The sequence below is a fragment of the Hyperoodon ampullatus genome (genome assembly GCF_949752795.1).
Source record: "Hyperoodon ampullatus genome assembly, chromosome: 4".
NCBI classification, from domain to species: Eukaryota; Metazoa; Chordata; class Mammalia; order Artiodactyla; family Ziphiidae; genus Hyperoodon; species Hyperoodon ampullatus.
Window position 1 is genome coordinate 23,089,863 of NC_136917.1, and position 8,781 is coordinate 23,098,643.

Sequence of the window (8,781 nt, forward strand, 5' to 3'; positions counted from 1 at the left end):
TAGGTGGTCTTGGAGGATACTGGAGCTCTGGAGCACCTGCCCCCTTCACAGTATATCCCACACTCACCCAGGATTGGGGATTTTTAAATTTTTATTTCAAAAGCTTGGATAGCTTCAATATCCAGGTCGTGGCAAAATCAGGACACGTGTAAAATACCTTACAATACATTAGATTCCCGAAAGGTACCAAAAAGTACAGTAAAATTAACACTTCCATTATAGGAAATGTATGACACAAATAATATAAAATTAAAGGTGAAAAAAGGTGACACTGTTTTCCTAAGATACAATTTACTCTTTACAACCAGGGTCCCACAGGTCCAGGCTGCAGAGCAGCCACAGGAAGCAGACCCTCCAGTCTGGCTCTGGGTAACCCGGTAATAAAAATGAGCCCATAATGCCGCTCTGGCCTCTTGAGACACCACACGCTGCCTAAAACTAGAGCTCTGGATATATTAAACAGGAGAGTGATTTCCAGGGGGGAAATTTTAAATAAGACGCACATGGGACAGCCCATAGAAAGTTTGCCAAGTTAAATTTGGTACATAACTGTGTTCACTTGATATCCAAACAAAGCGTGTGCGGTCAGTCGGACACTCCTGCCAAAGCCTCAGTATGGCTTGTAGTTATTCTGATGGCCACCGCGTCGCTGGCTCTTCCCGTAATTTGTACTACCCTGACCTAGGGACAAGAACAACAATGAGAGCAGCTACAACTTACTGAGCATTTACCCCTGTGCCAGGCGCTTGATACGCATCCTCACCAGAGCCAACAACTCTGATAGGACATCTTCCCCACCTTCCTGAGCCCCAAACGCTCAAAATCAGGTAGCTCCAGTGAGCAAGCCAGGCCACAAAGCCCAGCCTGTCCGACTCCAAAGCCCCTGCTGCCAGTGGCCCCTGCACTGTCTGTCCTGCCTCCCAGGGTGGGTGAGTGGATGGGGGCCTCCCTCTCTCCTACTTACTGTAGTCGTAGCCGGGGCCGTAGCCGTAATAACCATAAGGCGAGTAGTCGTAGCCGCCATAGCCGGGCCCGTAGCCCTGCTGGTAGCCGTAGCCCTGGTTCCAGTAGCTGCCGTAGCCCTGATTCCAACTCTGACTCTGACCTGTGGGGGGGAGCAGGGCACAGGGGCCCATGGACCATTTAGCACACGCAGGAGCTAGGATGGAGGAAATCCTGCCCTTTGGGTGGCGAGATTACTATGGCAACTCAGAAAAGCCAAGGGGCTGCTGTCCTGGTGTAGAGGGAGGGCCCTGGGCCCAGCCCTGTACCTGAGACCCAAGCTGGGGATAAGGCCAGGCCAGGATGGAAAACTAACTTCACTGGGGCAACCGAGGCAGCTCACTCTCATTCAAATCACCCTCTGATCACCCCCACCCTCCCTGGCAGCTTGGCCTTAAAAAGGATGGAGTTCAGGCTTTGGAGTCAGAGGGGCCTGGGATGGAAGGAGGTTAAGCGCCTGGCACAGCCTTGCCCTACCCTTCAGCCCACCCACCCACGGGTGTACCAAGACTCAGGACAGCCACAGAGCCAAGCACACCCCGTCTTGATGCAGACGCCCCCTCTGCCCTGGGGCCCCAGACCATATGAGAAAGATGGGCTCTTCCACTCCAAGCAGCAGCAGCAGCAGCATAGCCTCAACCCAGGAAAACTATTCCTGATCCTGCCCACCCTGCTGCACCAAGCACCAGAGGCCAAGAGAGCCCCCAAAACAGGCACAGAAGCTCCATGCAGGCAGGGAAACAGGACCCATCTTCATCTGGGTTCCACTCACCTCCTCCACTTCCGCCACCACCACCGCTGCCTCGGTTCCCTCGGTTGCGATTCCCACGGCCCCCAGAGCCATACTGCTGCTGTTGATAAACCTCTTTGGGCTGAGCCACCTTGATTTCACACTGAAAGCCAAGAGAACAGTGGGTCATGCCAGTGGGACAAGCCCTGGGCAGGGAGTGTGCACGAAGGCCTTCATTGACAAACGTTCAGGAGGCAGATCTTCTCTATCTGCTCAAGAACACATGCTGGGGTGGGAAACCACATTTGGACTAGCTCTCAGAACCACAACTAAAACCTAGACAAACCGAAAAACTCACACAATGGGCTTTTTGGCTCAAGCCTTTCCCCAGAGTGCTTGAAACAATGGGATACACGAAATGGGATAGGTCTACTGATGGTCACCCTTGGGTGCTCTAACAAGTGGGAGAGGAGGGACAGCTGGACCAATGCCAGTCCAGTGTAGCAAGACACCACACCAGGTGTCAGTCTGGTGCCACCTTGGGCAAGGGAGTCAGAGAAGGCTTCCCAGGTAAGGGGTCTTAGAGAAAAAAGGTTCTTTTTTCTCCCCAGAAGAAATATAGCATTCCACTCAAATACACTATTGAGATGGCAACCCTGACCTCCATCTTATAAAGAAAGCCACTGAGGCTCAGGGCAGCCTTCCCTAAGGCCATACTGCTCCCCCTTTCTCCTCCAACCACTGGTGTGCTGTTGGGATGGGCCAGATATCTGTGTCCTCTTAGGGCCCAGAGTCAATTTCCTTTTTGCTCAAAACTCTGCCTACTGTGGGTGGGAGTAGGGTCATGGACCTTCAAGTGCTCCTGCTTTAAGTATATTTTTAAAAGAAAGTCCACTGACACACACCCCTCTCCATTAAGACCAATTAAAAAACCATTTTACATAAGATGTGCCCATACAAGCATACTCAAAAAACTGGCAAATTACCAAGTGATGCAATCTCATGTTTTCTATCCCACTAAGTTAAAAATGCTGAATACAACCAGCTAAAATACACTTATTTCAAGACCAACCACTAGCAGTTTCACTAATAGGCTCTTCGTGCCCGTTTCACATCATGGCACAGAGAAAAAGGCCTCTTTCCATGTCACTGTCCACTGGGGTAACCATTAATGGATGAGGTCTCACCCAACAGCCCCTATGATCCCATCTCATTTTACATAAAATTTAGGGGCCCAATCCCAAATCCAATCTTTCCAAATTCCCAGCCAGGACTGACGCTTCCAGGAGCCCCACCCTATGTGTCCCACTTTATCTGGCTGCCACTCCTGCTCAGGCAGAGCCTGCCACACCTTGCCAGTGGGCCACACCCTCAACTCCCAACTGCCTCGGCCACTGGAGAACACTTGAAGCATGAACTACCTACCCTCTCTCCTGTCCAGAGTTCAGAGGGAAGAGTTGCCCCTCACTGAACAGGACTCTTGCTTATTTGAAGTCAAAACTGGCTCTAGATTTAAGGTGGCCAGGACCCTGGGAGCTCTTTGGAAAAGATCTTTGGAGTGGGGCTTAATTTAACCAGTAACCAAAGGGGATAGAGATAAAACAGATTTGGTTGTGGCAGGAGATAAAGATAAGAGAAAAGCTCTGCAGCAACGTCCGAAGCAGGTAAGACTTCGACACAGAAATCAGTAAATGGCAATTTTAGAATCTTCTGAGACCTTAACTGTAGGACTTAAACACTTTGCACTCTAGATCCTGCACACCATGACCTCTACCTTTAAGGCAGGAACTGAAGAGGCTACTCAGCACACTCCCTATCCCATATAAGCCTCCGGTCCTCCAGTATTCTCCTGCCTCCCTCATATCCTGTCCTACCAGCCTAGAAGCTCCGTGAAAGACAGGACAACCTGCCCCTCCCCTATCAGGACAGCAGACAGTGCAGAAAACAGTAACGTACACCCTGGAGAACTCTTGGAGGTAACCCAATGCCTAACCCACGCCTGCAAAGGCCAGCTCTCCAGCAGAATGCCAAGCCCACACAGCTGGGGACACCTTACCTTACTTCCACTGATGGTGTGGAACTTTTTCTCCAGAACTTTCTTCACAGGTTCCTCTTCTTTAAAGGTGATAAAAACAAAGCCTCGTCTTTTGTTCGACTTTGGATCCATTGGAAGCTCAATGGCTTCAATCTGCAAACATAAGCAAAGCTCAGGACCCTACCGCAGAGCCTATAAGGAACTCACAGGAGAAAAAGTCCACAAACACCAGAGTGAAAAAGAGCTCCAGCCAGCCAAGGTGCCAAGGACCAGGAAGAAGCCAACCTCGGTACAGCTGGCAGACCACTCCGGGAGCCACACACTCACCTCCCCAAACTCGCCGAAGTACTCCCTGATCTTCTCCTCAGTGGCTTCAGGATTCAGACCCCCCACAAAAATTTTCTTTACTGGGTCTTTCTTCATGGCCATGGCTTTTTTGGGGTCAATGACACGGCCATCCAGCCTGTGCTCCTTCTGGTCTAGAACCTGTTCCAACAGAAGGGAGCTGGGTTCTAACTCAGCAGCATGACCCTGAACAAGGACCTTCTCTTTGAGGCACAAGACTCCAACACAGGCACACAAAATGTGCTTCACCCCTTTCAAACTCTACCCCCAATCTGACTTCCCAATCCTATCTCCAAACTTCACTTGGTTTACCTAAAGACCTATAAATCTATCCTCACCCCCCCCCGCCAGTCTTTGCCCATGCCGTGCACCCCTCTTCCTGCCCAGGCAGCCCCAATTTAAGGCCTATCTCCTCCAGAAGTAAAGCAGTAATTAAAAGCACAGGCTAGAGCTAGGCTGTGAGAACTGGAATCCTCACACTCCACCCCTTACTATGTGATCTCTTCTACTTAACCTTCTGAGCCTTAGGTTTGTTTTCTACAAAATGAGTAAAATAATGCTTATCTCCTAGCAACCATGGACTCTCTTCTAGTCTTCTCAATGAAATGTTTGCTTCAGCAGGGTCCAGAATAGGCACAAGATAATAAACGGTCAACTATAATCTTTCTGGACCACTCCTGCCCACTCACTCCTCCATTTAATCTCTACTTTTAATCCCTTCAAAAAGGAAAGCATAAGTTCCCAACCTCTCTGCTTTTCCCAAAGCACCCAACCATGTGCAAAACACATAAGCCAATCATGGTCTAAGAATAGTATCCTCATAGAATACACAGACTTCTGATTATAAAGTACCCAGCTTACCTTCTCCACGCTGGCTGCATCTTTGAAGAGGATAAACCCAAACCCTCTTGATCGGCCAGTGTTGGGATCCATTTTTATTGTACAGTCAACAACCTCTCCAAATTTGGTAAAATAATCCTTTAGGTCCTTTTTGCTGGTATCCCAGCTCAGGCCACCAACGAACATTTTTCTGAAATGGTGGGGTGAGAACAGGGAAATAAGCCTTAGAAAGCTGTCATTTCGGAAGGACTGGCCCTAGCAAAGCTTTCACTGAAAAGATTGTAAATAAAGCCACCATTCGGAACAAAGGTTTACCCTTAGGGCCCATAAGGGTTCTACCTCTGGAAGATGTTAAGAAATCTCCGCTACCCTTCCAAACCCAATCTTGACCGTGACAAAGCCTCAGGTGAGCCGTACCCCCAAGGAGTGGGGGAAAAGGAAGCACAACCTAGCCGGAGAGCTAGGTCCTGAGCACTCACAACTGGAAGGAATCTAATTTGCCTAACAACCGTGTATCAAAACGCTACGGTCCCTGCCACCTCCGAGCACTCGCTCTCAAGGAACTCAAGGCTTCCGGGGCCGAGTCGGAGTTCAGACCGTGACTCCGCCCTGGAAAGGAGGCGGAGGAGGAAGGCCCTGCCGCGCGCCAACTCCGCCCACGCAGCCCAGGCAGTCCGCGACCCGCCGGGCCCCGGGTCCGAGCGCACTCCCCTTCCGGGCCGCCAGCCAGCGGCCCCGGGGCGGCGCCAAAGTCGACCCAACAAACTCCTGCAAACTCCGGCGTGCACGGAAAGCCGGCGGCGCGGAGTTGCTGGTCTGCGGGCCGCGAGCAGGCCCCGGCCGCCCGCCCCTCCCCCCGCCGCGTGGCGCCAACAAAAGGCGGCCCCGGAACAAAGGCGTCGCCCTCCGTCGGCCCGCGGCCGCACCTACCCCGCGTCCTCCTCGTTCTTGCTGGCGTTTATCTGGTCACCCTCGGCGCCGTTCTGGTTGCCGGCCTGGGGCACCACGCTCCCGCCTCCGGCGCCAGCCACAATCCCGGTGCCAGCACCAGTCCCGGCCGGCGACTCGCCTTCGGGGGCGGCCTCGTGTCCGTTCTCGGTGGCGCCCGTCGTCTCCATGGGCTGCTCCTCACCCGCTTCCGACATGCTAGGCCGTGGCGCGCGTCTCCTGCAACGAGCGGCCAAAAAAGCATCAGGCCGGCGCCGCTCCCTCCCGGGCTCCCGCCCGTCACCCATGGGCCCGGCCGCTCACCTTGCCGCCGATGACGCCGCGGGGCCCGCTTGTCCCCACCCGCCGGGAAGGCACCGCGGGCTCGGCCGCGCTCACGCTTGCGCTGCCGGGCCTCTCCCCCGTCTACCGACGGAGCCGCCGCGACCTCGCGCCCTCCTCCCTCGGCCTGCGCTACCGCTGCCGCCGCCGCACGAAAGCCACCAACACAGAAACTCTCGCAGGCCCGCGCGGTGCTGCCGCCTGACAATGCCGACTCGTGGCGCTCTTTATAATGCCGGAGCCGAGGGAACCTCGCAACAAAGCGCATGCTCATTGGCTTCGCCGGCCCGTCACTCAACCCCGCGCCGGCTTCCCATTGGCCGCGGTGGCGCGCGCCCGGTAGATCCAGGCGGGCTTTGTCCTCATCTTAGAATTCGCGCGAGCCGGGGCCTTGCAGAGAGTCACTGGGTCCGGTGGTCCGACGGCTCTGTGCCGAGCGGCCGGCGCCCCGAGCCCAGGGGCGGAGAGGCGCAATACTGACCCTTCGCCCTCTAAGGCCGTAGTCCCTCGTCCCGGTGCCCCCTAATCCAGCATTGGCAGCCTTGGCCACTCCGTTTCCCAAAAGAGGAAACTGGACTCGAGGAAGCCTCGGAAACCGAAGTCGCCCCAACTGGAAGTGCAGAACCCGGCCTTCCGAGATTGGGCGCGTAGTGCCCGCCAAGGCCTTCGGCTTGGCTCGGAGAAATTGGGACGCATCCCGCCCTCCCCCTTGACCTTGGTGCCGTCAAAGCCACGCGCTCCCGCCACTTCAGCCGCCTCCCCCGGAGGCGAGAAGCGAGGAGGGGGCGGAGTTCGTCGAGTGACTGTTGCCAATGGTGCTCCGCCGGGATGTGGCGGGAGACACGGTGGGACCACGGTGTTCCCCAATCCTAGGTCGCCTGGCACCACGTTGACGACTGGCATCATCAAATTTTTACTTTTGATTACTTAAACTCTTTCATTTAATTCATTTATTTTTGCTAAAATCTATTTTTAAGAGAAATGTACCACTTCCTTGAAATCATGAAGTTTGGGGGGAAGGGATGAATAGTTCTCTTTTTCTAATATACAAAACCCCTTAATATTTATCTACTTGACCACCAAGCCTGAAAGGCCTGCGTAATCCCACGATTCCTTTTAATCATATGGGTGACAAGCCCCAAATGAACCAGGAATAAAACCTCTGAAGCCTGGGGATTACCAAACAACAGCAGAACACAAGTAGCTGACGTCTCCCGCTGGAATCCTGCTGCCAGGCCCGGTGTGATAGGCTGGGCGTTCTATTTTCTCATCTGGTCTCCTAACAATCCTATGGAAGGTGGTACCATAACCAATTTATAAATGAGAAAACAAGCCCAGAGCCCTGGCCCAAGGCTCACTCCCTAAGTCAGCCAGCCAGTGGAGTTGCCATGAGAATGTAAAATGTCACAATTTCACATCTGGAAAAAATAATTTTTTAAAAATCTGAAGATTTAGCCACACAACGCTGCATTTCCCCCAAGGTATCAACCCCCTAGAGCTGGGCACCCACCCAAGATGAGCAAATGCCTCTGGTTCATCCCAAGGCTCACCTGACCATTTCACTTTCAGGTTAGATTCCATAAACTGGAATTCATGTATCTCCATAAAACCTTGGTCATGTCACTGAAATCTGGTGGTAAGGCTTGCAGGGAAGTCCCTAACAAACTCTCCACCCACAGAAATAAGGACCAGGGTTTTGGTCACAGGCAATGATGGGCACAGCTGCCCAAGCCATGAAGAAAATTCAGGCAATCAAGGTCAAGTGTAGCCACAGGACACAACTAATGAGGGCATACATTCACTTAATCTCCTGCTCTTGTCCACATGCATTCCTTTAGCACAATTTGGTAAATGCTTTCAATGACATGTCAGGTCTGAGGATAACAACATTTGGATGGTGCTTCACAGTTTGCAAAATACTTTCACCAACATTGCTTTCTTGGAGCTTCAAAATACCTTCCTATGCAGTTATCCATAGTTTATACACAAAAACACTGAAATCACACAGCTGAAATCGTGGCCACAAAGCCAGCACTTCCAATTCTACATTGTCTCCAGGGCTCCTGACTACTCCTGACTAGGACAAGGGGGCTCTGAGCTTCTGAGTTCCGTGGTCTAAATTAGATCTCAGATGAGATTAAATGATTTTGAACCTCAAATAAAGCACTGGCCTAGAACATACTTTATAAACTGTAAAGAACTGCAGACAGATGGGGGTCAGTCTTAGCACAGAATGCTTTTATACTGCATGCAAGGGTGCTTCTGACAGAGGCAGGGCACCACGCTGTTTGGAAGCAGCAGGAATTCCCTTTGACACAAGGGACTCTTGTTATTTGGTCCTAGTTGCAGACATGAGTTGAGGGCACCTTCTATGACAATGAGGTTCTCAAATCAGCAAGGAGCCCAGTTACCCCCCAAAGTCCCTTAAGAGGCCCTTAAAGTAAAGTCCCATGGCTTTGGGGATTCAGGCTGTCAGGCAATATATGTGTAAGAATGTGTACAATCACCAATCTAGAATACAGAGGATAGACACAAAATGCATTTTGAAAGTTTTTTAAAT

The 8,781-nt window shown here is 52.2% G+C and overlaps 1 protein-coding gene across 3 annotated transcripts; it reads right to left on the minus strand.

Annotated features, from left to right (window-relative positions):
• Positions 1-73: 73 nt before the first annotated feature.
• HNRNPAB (heterogeneous nuclear ribonucleoprotein A/B) lies at positions 74-6,385 on the minus strand. 3 transcript variants are annotated; one of them, XM_079702506.1, is made up of 8 exons: positions 6,204-6,385; positions 5,883-6,119; positions 4,974-5,142; positions 4,095-4,253; positions 3,789-3,920; positions 1,775-1,895; positions 965-1,105; positions 74-681 (listed from the first exon to the last, which is right to left on the minus strand). In XM_079702506.1, exons 2-8 carry the CDS (start codon positions 6,095-6,097, stop codon positions 611-613), a joined length of 1,008 nt encoding a protein of 335 aa, XP_079558632.1. In that variant the 5' UTR covers positions 6,098-6,119; positions 6,204-6,385; the 3' UTR covers positions 74-610. The 3 variants fall into 3 exon arrangements, with proteins under 3 accessions (XP_079558632.1, XP_079558631.1, XP_079558633.1); XM_079702505.1 differs by lacking the exon at positions 6,204-6,385 and having other exon boundaries at positions 5,883-6,188; XM_079702507.1 differs by lacking the exons at positions 965-1,105; positions 6,204-6,385 and having other exon boundaries at positions 5,883-6,188.
• Positions 6,386-8,781: the final 2,396 nt, after the last annotated feature.